The sequence below is a fragment of the Thermobia domestica genome, chromosome 6, assembly GCF_964235325.1.
Source record: "Thermobia domestica chromosome 6, izTheDome1.hap1.1, whole genome shotgun sequence".
NCBI lineage: Eukaryota > Metazoa > Arthropoda > Insecta > Zygentoma > Lepismatidae > Thermobia > Thermobia domestica.
The window spans coordinates 101,454,704-101,468,399 of NC_137459.1; the positions used below are offsets into that span (position 1 = coordinate 101,454,704).

The 13,696-nt window shown below is 39.3% G+C and overlaps 1 protein-coding gene across 1 annotated transcript; it reads left to right on the forward strand.

The window, feature by feature from the left end:
• The first annotated feature begins 521 nt into the window (after positions 1–521).
• Positions 522–6,898, forward strand: LOC145687256 (uncharacterized). The gene is made up of 2 exons (XM_081760731.1): positions 522–1,504; positions 3,016–6,898. The coding sequence occupies exons 1-2, from the start codon at positions 522–524 to the stop codon at positions 6,896–6,898; spliced, it is 4,866 nt and encodes a 1,621-aa protein (XP_081616857.1).
• The last annotated feature ends 6,798 nt before the right edge of the window (positions 6,899–13,696 follow it).

The window sequence follows — 13,696 nt, forward strand, 5'->3', positions numbered from 1 at the left end:
CATATAAACACTTTATTATTCTTGCCGACTGTTCAGAACTGAGCGTTCTTCTCAATAAAAACTAACGCCAGTAAGTAAATGAAGAGGCAGCAACATAAAAACTAATACTTTTTCTTCCCAGCAGGGGTGAGAGTGTGTGTGTAAAAACGTGACACCAAGAAAGCAACGGTAGCTACGTGTGTTGTGTTAATATCGCATTAATCTACATATAATAATGTTCATCTAGCAACCTTGTTTGTATTTTTTGAATTCATATAATTTTGTGTGTTATGAAATACAAATATATTGAAGTCTCAAGCAACGTCGAAGAATTATTAAGAAACCAGCGCCTACACAAGGATTACATCGACCAAATGGTCCTCCACGCCGGATCAGAATTCTACAGTGCAGTTAACAAGGTAGGTAGTGAGTGCATATTTCAATGTAATATTATCCTTGTATTACTTATACAAAATAAGCCTGTAATAGCAAAGCCTCATTTAGAACGTAAGTGTTAAAAGTGTATTTAATTTGAGTGAAGCATGACGGACAGAATGAAAGAATTAGTTTTCAAGAGAGGTCAAATTAAGGCCAAACTCACTCGTTTTAAACCTTTTGTAGATAGTTTTACAGAAGATCAGAATATTACGCAGTTAGTGTTACGTTACGAGAAAATAAAACAGTGCTATGATGAATTTGATGCAATACAATCCGAAATAGAAATGTTACAGGGTTCATCAGAAATTGATCAGGAAACGCAAGAAAGAGAGCAATTCGAGAGTACTTATTTTGATTTAGCAGCTAAGACGGAAGTGTTCATAAATCAACACAGCTCCAGTGCAAAGAAAAATGAAAACAATGAATCAAGCAATTCTAATCCATCAGTTAGGTTGCCGGTGATAAACATTCCGACCTTTTCTGGAAGCTACGATGAGTGGTTGTCGTTCTATGACACGTTTCAGGCATTAATACATAACAATAGCACATTGCAGCCAGTCCAAAGGTTTCATTATTTACGTTCTTCTCTACGTGGGGAGGCTCTTGAAGTAATACAAGCCTTGGAAATTTCTTCTGAAAACTATGACGTAGCATGGACTTTACTCAAAGAACGTTTTGAAAACAAAAAGTATATTGTTAACAAACACGTCAAAGCTTTATTTGAAATGCCAATGGTGGAACGTGAGTCGGCTGTTTCGCTTAAATCTCTTTTAGACAGCACAGTAAAACATTTGAGGGCTTTAAAATCATTAGGTCAACCAACAGAAAGCTGGGATGCATTACTTATATATTTGATTGCGAACAAACTAGACAATACAACACATAAGGAGTGGGAGAAAACACAATCAACGAATGAATTACCGAGCATGTCACAGCTGACACAATTTTTACAGCAGCGTTGCCAAGTCTTAGACGCAGTTGATAATAAGCGTAGACCTAAAGAGACACCCTCAGTTCCAAATAACAAATATCAACAAACAAATAAGGCAGGCAAAAAGAGTTCTTACTCAACGACAGCACACGTAACGTATTCCGACAACAATGCATGTCCCAGCTGTAAAGGCTCCCACAAATTATTTCAATGCCAATCATTGTTGAAAAAATCTATAGGAGATAGAATTAAAGAAGTTAAACGTCTTTCTTTGTGTATAAATTGTCTCAAACGAGCGCATAAGGCAAATGAGTGCTTATCAGGTAATTGTAAAATATGCAATAAAAAACATAACACATTACTGCACTACTCGCGTTGTCCATCGCCCACTAGAGCGAATGAACCACAAGATGAAAGGGAAATAGGTCAAGGTCAAAACACGCTCGCTGCGACCACATCTCTCGAGCGGTATACGGACAAAATCTCGCGGCCGAAACATCGCCGCCCAAAATCTCGCCGGCCAAAACCTCGCGGGACAAAATCTCGCCGGGCCAAAACCTCGCGTGGTCAAAACTTCGCCGCCCAAAACCTCGCGTGGCCAAAACCTCGCCGCCCAAAACCTCGCGGGACAAAATCTCGCCGGGCCAAAACCTCGCGTGGCCAAAACCTCGCCGCCCAAAACCTCGCGTGGCCAAAACCTCGCCGCCCAAAACCTCGCGGGACAAAATCTCGCCGGGCCAAAACCTCGCCGCCCAAAATCTCGCCGGGCCGAAACCTCGCCGCGAATGAAACTTTTCTTTAAAATTTACCCAATGTGTTTCCTAATATGCAATTCCACATTACAAATAATAATAATAATAATAATAATAATAATAATATACAAAACATCGTGTGCGTGGGCTTTCTCGGGTTATTCCCGTTTCCTCCCACTTTCTTTATTCGATCATTTCCTTCATCCTGGTCATCTATGTCTCCTTTAACCTATAGGACATAATCAAGGGACGTCGTAAAAACTCATATATTATTTCAAACTTTCATAAATATTATTAGATTTTTGTTAAAATTTTAAGTTTTTGGATGTTCCAAAGTTCACGAAACTAACCTCGTTAGTTGTCATTACTTTCCTTATGCAGACTTTCTTTACCTATAACCAGTTTAAAAACATCCTGTCGCCCTACCTTCACATTGAAATCTTCTAATACAGAAATATAATTTTCATATGGTACCGCGGGACTTGGTCAAATACCCGTGATACTTCTTCTGAAACAGCGTCTTTTATACCGTCATCCTTACCATCTGTTGGAACATTTACATTTTGGTCAGGCGAGATTTTGGGTATGGCGATATTTTGGGGCGCGAGGTTTTGGCCTGGCGAGATTTTGGCCCGCGAGGTTTTGGCCCCGCGAGATTTTGGCCCGCGAGGTTTTGGCCAGGCGGGGTTTTGGCCTGGCGGGATTTTGTCCCGCGAGGCTTTGGGCGGCGAGGTTTTGGCCAGGCGAGGTTTCGGCCTGGCGAGATTTTGGGACGCGAGGTTTTGGGAGGCGAGGTTTTGGCCAGGCGAGGTTTTGGTCCGCGAGGTTGTCGCCGCGAGGTTCTGGCCGCGAGGTTTTGTACCCAAACCCTCTCGAGCAGGAATATGAAGGTAAGAATATTCGTTCTACAAACAGCGTACCGCAGAATCTTAGGAGACCACCAAGCATTATGCTATCCACAGCTGTAGTATATGTTAAAGATAAACAGGGTAATTTTCAAATGTGTCGAACACTTCTCGATTGTGCTTCTCAGTCCAATTTTCTAACAAACAGAATGGTTCAATTATTGGGACTAACAAAGAGTAATAGCGTTGTACACATAAATGGTATAGGTAATGCTAATACAAGGTCATGCCATAGCGTTCAGGCTACAATTAAGTCAAGACATAACAATTATTCAGCCACTTTAGACTTCATCATATTGCCGCAAATATCACAAGACTTACCTATGGTTCGTGTAGACACGTCATCGTGGGAAATACCTTCCAACATTGAATTAGCAGATCCTAGCTTCAACATACCACAGCGTATTGACATGTTATTGGGGGCGGAAGTATTCTTTGATTTACTTTGTGAAGGGCAAATAAAACTCAAGGCAGGGTATCCAACCTTGCACAAAACATTGTTTGGCTGGATTGTAGCGGGAAAAATAGACAATCAACCACACATTTCGACAAATGTGTGTCACCTCTCCACAACAGAAAAAATACACGAGCAATTACAAAAATTCTGGACGATAGAAGAATGTTCAACAAAACATCCATTAAGTCAAGAGCAGGCAGAATGTGAAAGACACTTCAAAGAAACACACCGGAGAGACGAGACTGGGAGATTCATCGTCAGACTTCCCTTTAAAGAAAATGTGGTGAATCTTGGTAAATCCAAGGAGATTGCAACGAGAAGACTTTATTCAATGGAAAAAAGGCTTATGAAGGATCCTGAGAAAAAAAGGGCATATATAGCGTTCATGAAAGAGTACGAAGATTTGGGCCATATGGAAGAAATAACTAGAGCAGAGAGCGATACAGTGATGCCAGACTACTATCTTCCCCATCATTGCGTAATGAAGGAGACCAGTACTACTACCAAACTCAGGGTTGTATTTGATGCATCGTGCAAAACAACTTCTGGACTTTCATTAAATGACACGATGAGAGTCGGGCCTACAATCCAAGAAAAATTATTTTCCATAACAGCAAGATTCAGGCAACATCAATACGTCATGACAGCTGATATAGAGAAGATGTATCGCAACATTAGGGTACATGATTCAGATGCAAACTACCAGAAAATACTGTGGAGAGAAAACCCTCAAGAAGAAATAAAAATATATCGACTTAAAACTGTAACATATGGTACGGCAGCAGCTCCTTTTCTAGCCACTAGATGTCTTCAGCAACTAGCCATAGAAGAGAAGAAGAATTTCCCTAAGGCAGCAGAAGTTGTAATGAGGGATTTCTATATTGATGATCTTCAAACAGGGACAAACACGAAGAAGGAACTACATGAATTACAAGGTCAACTCACAACTCTTCTGCAAAGAGGTGGTTTTTGTTTGAGAAAATGGTGTAGCAACGACACTTCACTGCTTTCAAAAATACCCAGTGAACTTCAAGAATCAAATTTCACCATTCAACCAAATGATGATTGCATCACAAGAAGTTTAGGATTGTTGTGGAATCCCATTAAAGACACATTTTCTTTCTCTGTCAAACCAAGAAACAACCCTCAACAAATCACGAAGAGGACTATTCTTGCTACAGTAGCGAGCATATTTGATCCCTTAGGATTAATAGGACCAGTTATTCTTAAGGCAAAAATATTTCTGCAACGTTTGTGGGAATTAAAATTGAATTGGGATGAAAAGGTTCCAGCCCCATTGCATTCAGAGTGGGAAACTTTTGAGCAGCAACTTCAAGAGTTGGAATCACTACATGTTCAGCGGAAGGTTATTCAAGAAACACAATCGCAGGTAGAAATTCATGGATTTTGCGACGGATCTCAGAATGGATATGGAGCTTGTATATATGTAACATCTAGCACAAAAAATGGAAAATTCACAGCAAACTTACTATGTTCAAAATCTCGAGTAGCACCTTTGAAGAAGACAACTATTCCTCGCCTAGAACTTTGTGCAGCTTTGTTACTTGCACAGCTAACTCAGAAAGTAATACAAGCATTACATTGCAAGATCGATAAGGTTGTTTTATGGTCAGATTCCACCATTGTATTAGCATGGATAAGAGGACCTTGTTCTCAATGGAAGACGTACGTTGCAAATCGTGTAGCGGAAATTCAACAGCTGACTTGTAACTATGAATGGAGACACATCAGAACAGAGGAGAATCCAGCAGATCATATATCGAGAGGATTAACACCGTCAGAAATTCTTGATAATGAATTATGGTGGCATGGGCCTTCATGGCTATCTGAGAAATTAGACTCACAGACGAGGGAAGATGTTTGTGACCTAAGCGATGTTCCCGAGCGACGAAAAAATACAGCAGTAATGGTTTCTACAACACCGTGTCAACTCTTAGACAGATATTCATCATTAAGAAAATTGCAACGTGTAACTGCTTATTGCCTACGATTCACACACAACATGAGAAGATCTAATTGTGACAGACAGCATGGACATCTTACAGTAAGTGAATTACATGAAGCACTCGAATGTCTTATTAAACTATCACAACAACAAGCATTTCACAAGGAATTAAATGCATTGAGATCAGGAAAGGAAGTCGACAACCAAAGTCAACTGAGAAATTTGAACCCATACTTGGATGAGAGGCAAATCATCAGAGTCGGAGGAAGATTAAATGCAGCAGATCTTACTGAAGGACAGAAACATCCTATTGTACTTCCAGCTAACTGCAACTTGACAAAGTTAATCGCTCAAGAAGAACATAAGAAGCTATTGCATGCCGGGCCTCAATTATTGTTATCATCCTTGCGACAATCATATTGGCCAATACGTGGACGAAACTTGGTTCGTCAAGTTGTGCATCAGTGTGTCACATGTTTCAGAAACAATCCTAAAGATGGTAAACAGATGATGGGAGATCTACCAGCTGACAGAGTTCAACCAACAAGACCATTTCTTCACAGCGGCGTTGACTACTGTGGACCCATTTACCTTAAATCGAGTAACCGACGGGGAGCCAAACTCCATAAGGCATATATAGCACTTTTCGTGTGTTTTGCGACTAAGGCGGTTCACATTGAACTTGTTAGTGATCTAACTACAGAGGCGTTTATTGGAGCATTAAAGCGATTCATGGCTCGTCGAGGAAAATGCGCTAAACTGTATTCTGACAATGCAAGTAACTTCGTTGGTGCAAAAAGGGAACTACAAGAATTGAAGACTTTATTTGAATCAGAACACCATAAAGAAAAATTACATAATTTTCTAGCAGCTGATAACATCACGTGGGTTTTTATTCCAGCAAGATCACCAAACTTCGGAGGCTTATGGGAATCATCAATTAAATCTCTCAAATACCATTTAAAGAGAGCTGTGGGAAATGCTTCACTCACCTACGAAGAGATGAACACTATTTTGACACTGATTGAGGCTTGCTTAAACTCTAGACCCTTAACACCATTATCAAATGATCCAAACGACCTACATCCTTTAACACCTGGTCATTTCCTAATAGGCGACGCACTCACTACCATGTCAGAACCTAACTTGAAAAATATTCCTGTCAACAGACTTTCGAGATGGCAATACATACAACAACTTCATCAGCAATTTTGGTCCAGATGGTCAAAGGAGTATCTATCAAGTCTTCTAGAACGATCCAAGTGGAGAAGAAAATTCCCCAATCTTCTGGAAGGTGATTTGGTGCTCATCAAAGAAGATAACATTCCACCTCTAAAATGGAAAACTGGACGTATTGTGCAATTGTTTCCTGGGAAGGACGGAATAGTACGAGTGGCGACAGTGAAAACTACCAGAGGTACAACAACAAGATCTATTCGTCAATTGTGCCCGCTTCCTAAGGAGAGTTAATGTGTTGGTGTATTCATAGTGTGTACATTGTGTGATTCATAGTGTTGTGTTGTGTGTGCATTGTTCTGTTTATGTTTATATCATTCATTCATAACTTGTGTTATATATTGTTGTGTATATTAAGTTCATGAACCAAATTAATCATTCATAGATTTGTTGAAGAAATTCCTTCAAGGCGGGCGGTATGTTCAGAACTGAGCGTTCTTCTCAATAAAAACTAACGCCAGTAAGTAAATGAAGAGGCAGCAACATAAAAACTAATACTTTTTCTTCCCAGCAGGGGTGAGAGTGTGTGTGTAAAAACGTGACACCAAGAAAGCAACGGTAGCTACGTGTGTTGTGTTAATATCGCATTAATCTACATATAATAATGTTCATCTAGCAACCTTGTTTGTATTTTTTGAATTCATATAATTTTGTGTGTTATGAAATACAAATATATTGAAGTCTCAAGCAACGTCGAAGAATTATTAAGAAACCAGCGCCTACACAAGGATTACATCGACCACCGACATCAACCTTCATAGTCGTTCTCAACGAGATGACTTTACGGACTTCATCACAGTCCATACCAGCGGCACTCTGCCTGCACTACCGTCCCCAACTCGTCCCATCAGTAACACTATACCGGATATAGCATTAGTCTCTAACATTATCATCAACCGTTGTACAGTAACTGTTCTAGACTTAATGGGGAGCGACCATGCGCCCATCAAGCTCACCTATCATTCCAGTCTTACTTCTCCTACATCACCTTCACCACGTATATCACCACGTTACGATAAAGCTGATTGGTCATCGTATCGCTCCTATATATCAAACGCACTGGCAGATTACGAATCACCAACTACACAAGATGAACTCACACACCAAGTTGATACAATCACCACTGCAATTCAACAGGCTTCCTCTCTATATATTCCACAGTCTGAATCCATCCCGTATCGGCCGAAACTTCCACCACAATATCTGGCTATTGTTCGTCGCTCACGCCAGTCATATCGAGAATTCTTGCGCACCCGAAATCCTGAAGCCCTACGCCTTCATCGTCAACTCCAAAGAACAGTTCATAACTACATTTCGGTTTATAAATTACGCCAGTGGGTGAAAACCTGCAATCATCTTTCCGACACAGCTCATCCTACCCTGTACAGGAAGCGCTTCAATGCACTCTGTGGTAAACACACCAGGACCCCATACCCTTTTCTACTACATGATGCTCCACTTCATTCAGACACAGATAAAGCAAGCGCCTTTGCTGATTATCTGCAGGGAATTTTCACCCCATCCGAGTCGGTCAACACAGACATACCTCATCCAGTCGATCAAATCAATCTTAACACTAGATGTTTGCAACCGAACACCACTCATGCACGTCCCGACCATGTTCTCACTAGCCCTATCACAGTTTCCGAAATCTCATCTGTCCTCCAGCGAAGACGAAACACTGCACCTGGCTTCGATTCTATTACTTACAGACACATTAAAGAAAGTCCTATAGCACTACTTACACTTTTGGCATTTATATATACGTGTATACTCCGAACAGGATTTTTTCCTACCGACTGGAAAGTGTCTAAAACACTCATGTTCCCCAAACCTAATAAGCCTCCATCGAATGTCTCATCCTATCGCCCCATACAGTTAATATCTACATTCAGCAAAATATTCGAATGAATACTTGTCAAACGCCTACATCCCTATTTACTCGACCGCCAACTACTCCCATCACACCAAGCCGGTTTTCGCCTATCATTTTCAATCAACGATCAACTACTCCGCCTCACAACTCTTATCATCAATCACTACAACTCCATTCAACCCTCCGTCCTTCTCCTCTTTGATCTCGAAAAAGCATTTAACAAGATTTGGCACACAGCACTCATATTCAAGCTCATCAAATTTAAGTTTCCGATAACCTATGTTCGCATTATTTACCACTTCCTAGCATGTCGCATCTCATACATTGCCATTAATGAGCAGCTTTCCCATCCTATTTTTCTTATGTGTGGGGTCCCTCAAGGTTCTGCTCTTTCCCCTCTCTTATAAATCCTGTTTGTTGCAGATCTTCCGCAGCTGCCTCCCGTCGTTCACCTCTTCCAGTATGCTGACGACACTGCTTTTCTTGCTCTAGGCAAAACCATCCAAGCCATAAACATTTCATTACAAACCGCTATAAATCGTTTCACTCACTGGTGTTCTCTATGGAAGCTCAAAATAAATTCCTCCAAAACTCAAGCCATCACTTTTGTTCCACCTCGGAAACGTACCAAAGTTCATCGCAATCCATCCCTCCTATCACTCACTGTCCATGATACACTCATCACTCCAACTCGCACTGTCACATACTTAGGCATTATCTTCGATCAACATCTCATCTGAAACCGCACCTCCAAAGTGTCAAAACAAAAGCCTACAACCGTCTGAACTTGCTCAAACGCCTAACCGGTACTACCTGGGGTCTTCAAGCCAATGTTGTATTGAATACCTACAAAGTCTTCCTTCGACCAGTTCTTACGTATGGCTTTCCGGCTTGGATTTCCGCTTCTTCTTCCTACTATGACAAACTAGCCATTTTTGAACGACATGCTTTTCGTATTGCCTTCCGAATCTACCAAGTCCAACTCGTGATCTCTATTCGTTGATCTCATTTCCTACTCTCCGCTATCACCTTGAAGCACTCCGTTTAAAGTTCATCACTCAACGTTACACACATCATCAACCTCTTCTATTTGACACAATTTATCACCTTGCACTTCACTCCGCTCCCGCACGATAATATTATACCCCACTTCACCTTCTGTTTACATTATACTGCTATACTGTACCACCAGACCATCTCGATCGACAACTCCTTGACGAATATCGCCTGCATGTTCATCTCCCTTATATTTTTTCCATCATTTTGTGCACAGTGATTCCATAATTTACTAACAGGGCTCACCACGTCCTCATCAGCCTAGAGCAGCCCCTAGGCAGAAGATAACTGGATTTGTCTCTCTAACATTCGTCATGATGTGTTGTGGCGTCAAGTGCACCTCATTTCATCTCTCATCTCCATCAGTGCTTATGATTTCTAATTTGTACCTTAGTTATACCCTAATTTCGTCAGTTCTTTTCTTTATTGCTACTTGTTCTAAGTTCCTTCGTTTACTGTATTATTTTCGCTCTTATATATTCTTAATTTAGATAGTTTTGTAATTACTCGTTTCTTGTTCCGTATTTTTTCATTTACTGTATTATTTGTTATTTCGATAGTTTCCTTCTTCCTCTGCTGTATGTTTATGATCATAAAGATCATAAAGACCTCAAAGTGAAAAATGATGAAATAAAGTTAATAAAACAGCCCATACTTTTCCCACTTTTCCATCCTTTTCCCACTACTACTAGACATATAACTTCCCTTCCCTAAAAGAGGGTGTAGCCCTCTGACAAGTTGCTAGCCTTCGGCAGCATTAAAAATATTTGGTGTTATAGATGATATTACTGCACCAAATATATAAACTCTTTTTTTTCGTTGCATCTCGAATATGCTTTTACATCACCTCTGCACTACGAGGAAATCACCTGTGTCCTACATGTAAGTCATCTGGGTACTGCGTGTAAATCATCTCTGTCCTACATGTAAATCACCTGGGTACTGCGTATAAATCACATGTATGCTACATGTAAATCACCTCTGTCCTACATGTAAATCATCTGGGTACTGCGTGTAAATCACCTGTGTGTTATGTGTAAATCACCTCTGTCCTACATGTAAATCACCTGTGTGCTACGTGTAAATCACCGCTGTTCTACATGTAGTAAATCACCTGTGCACTACATGTAAATCTAATACGTGCTATTTGTAAATCACCTGCGCGGTAGGTGTAAATCACTTGTGCAGGACGTGTACATGTGCATTACACATATCCTGCGCACGTGAAGATGTTGAATAGGACCTGTGATGTATATGTGCATCACATGTACAGACGTGCATTTATACAGATGATGCACATGTTGCATCCGTGAAATTGTACATGTACTATACGGGTACTGTACGTGCATTGTGCTGTCTGGGATGTTTGTGTTTACATCAGTGCCATTGTTTTGCACATAATTTAATAATAGCAAGAAAATTATATTAATTGATTTATTCAAGTAGGCTGTCCTGTAAGTCACAAGAAAACATAAATAAGTTTATGTATTTATATACATAATTAAACAAAAAAGCTGTAATTTTAAATTTTCTTCATGCCGTACAAAAAGTCACGAAATAATATGTATAACTCTTGTAAATACAAAATATAATATGTCGTGTAAGTCACATTTCTTTCCCTGTCGTGTAGTTCACATTATACGTATCGTGTAAGTCACATTTTTTGCAATGTTGCCACATTGCCAATAGAAGCTAACTGTAGTAAAACGTATAAACAATGGATTGATAACTCAATGAATGTATTCGGTGCCATGTTTAGTGTAAGAGAATGAAAGATAAGGAGGATAAAAGCAATATTATGAAGTATGGGTGTAAAGTGTACTTGACTGGAATATAAATGTAACAAATAAATTAAAAGTTAAACAATATGAATCAATATGATCTAGAAAGAAGTTTTTAAAAACGTGACAGAAAGTATCTACTGTCTTTGGAACAATGCTGGCATATGTGGTTCCGAAGTTTCTAGCTTCAGCTACTCTTAATACTATTATTGGTTTTCTCATACTCTTTTCGTTGTTTTGGAAACATGCTTGTAAATTGGTATTTATTGCCTTTAGGCATCTAAAGCTCAGGCCGGTATAGGACGGAGCTTCGCATGTGGAAAAGGATTCGTTCAGATCTATTGAAAGGATATCATCTCGGCATTTGCCTGGTGTGAATGAGGAACACCTCAGTCAGGATTGCCATTCATATGTTTTAAACCCGCAACCTACCGAACCAAATCTAGCACGCTACTACTCTGTCACGCTTCCTTGGTAGAAAACACGCTTATTCAAGCGAAAATATGTAAGTCACAACGAAGTTTACTTTAAGATTATGAAATTAGGACATGTCAGATATGTAACACTCGTCTTTTCTATTGCATTTTCAGATATGCCTAGTTCAGAAGCTGAGTGGAAGCGGAAATAGATAGAGAAGTTGAAAAGAATGATATTGCATCAAATGGATTTTAGTGGAAATTACTGTTTTATGTACCAAGAAGAGATACAAACCGGTCACTGAATATCACACAGTTGTACTATGTAAACCGCAATAATATATATTTTCCTGAAGAAAATGAAACCACAGAACATGATTCGTGCATAATTATATCTGATTGTATGCATCAAGATATGTTTGCAGTTGCTTGTTTCAATTCTACACTTATGGAAGATTTTGAAGGGCGTCATCCGGGTTTTCCGATCAACAATGTGAATTATCAGTCGGATGATGGTGCACAACATTATTCACTTTGTTCAATAACATTACAGAAAGTTGAAATGTCTTGGCATTTTTCGGCTAGGAAATATGGCAAAGGCTCTCAAAGGCAAATTGATCCTCAATCTGCTTCAGAATTTATTGAGAGCGCACGCAAGTTATGTCCGAACATAATGTAATATACTGTAGTAAAGAGTATTACTTCAAAAATTTTTGAGCTGATGCGCCAATGGAAACATCATAAGAAAGAAATATGTAATATTCCAAAAATGCGAAACTAGCACTACTTTCATAGTGTTTCAGCGTATACTATTGAATGTTCTCTCATCTTACAAGGTACATTCGCAAAGTGTCCCCTCGGGATTCGTTCAAAATTGATTAAAATGCAAAGTTCTCCGCGGCCCAAAGTGTATTGTAGTAATTTTAGCGGTCCATACGGGTAATTTGCATATTTATGGGCCTTCATATATCCGGAATTCATACACTACTATAACGTTTGGTCACAAAATTGCTTTTAGTTTCTTTAGATGTAATTGAACATGAATGTGGGCATATGCAAAACAAATTGGATCAAGTACTGCTTCTCTGACACGTGTTATCCGCCCCAGCTGCCATCTTGGATCCACCATATTGGATTCAACTTTCATTTTTTCAAATGGGAATAGGTGCATGTGATACACCAAATTCATACAAAATTTTCTCGAAAATTCATTGGTGTAGTAAATTTTACGATAGCTTGTACTATTTGCAAGATATTGCATGTTAAATGTGAGGCACTTCACAAATTCAACCATTTGAAAAGTTTGAAAAGTTGTGCAGGGCCCCGTATGTATATGTGATCTCTTATGTGATTTATTGTTGACGAAATGTTTTCTGAACGTACATACATACAGACACACAGACGTAAATAGGATATGGTAGATCTTCACCAAAATCTGATCGTATCTATTAGATTTAATTAGGCATTTTGTTCGTAATACAATATTTCTTACTTGTTATAGTATAACATGAAAGTAATAACAATCACTCACAAAAATGATGTAATATTATGACACCAATGTTGTAGAGAATTTGTTTATGCCAACAGTACTTTTCCAATGAGAAATTGTTTTGATTTGTCAACATCAAAAACATAAGCGTAACTGATATTACTCTGCAATTTCTATTCGCGAAGTGCCTAGAGGGATTTAACATGTAATATCACGCAAATGGTACAAGCTACCGTAAAACACTACACCAATGAATGTCCGAGAAAATTTTATATGAATTTGATGTATCACATGCACCTATTTCCATTTGAAAAACCGAAAGTTGAATCCAATATGGCGGATCCAAGATGGCGGCGTGTCAGAGAAGCTGTACTTGATCCAATTTGTTTTGCATATGCCAACATTCATGTTCAG

Coding starts and splice junctions, on each gene's coding strand:
- LOC145687256 (XM_081760731.1), top strand. CDS start 522: ATGACGGACAGAATGAAAGAATTAGTTTTCAAGAGAGGTCAAATTAAG. Junction 1,505..3,015: donor TCAACGACAGCACACGTAAC/GTATTCCGACAA, acceptor TTCTACAAACAG/CGTACCGCAGAATCTTAGGA.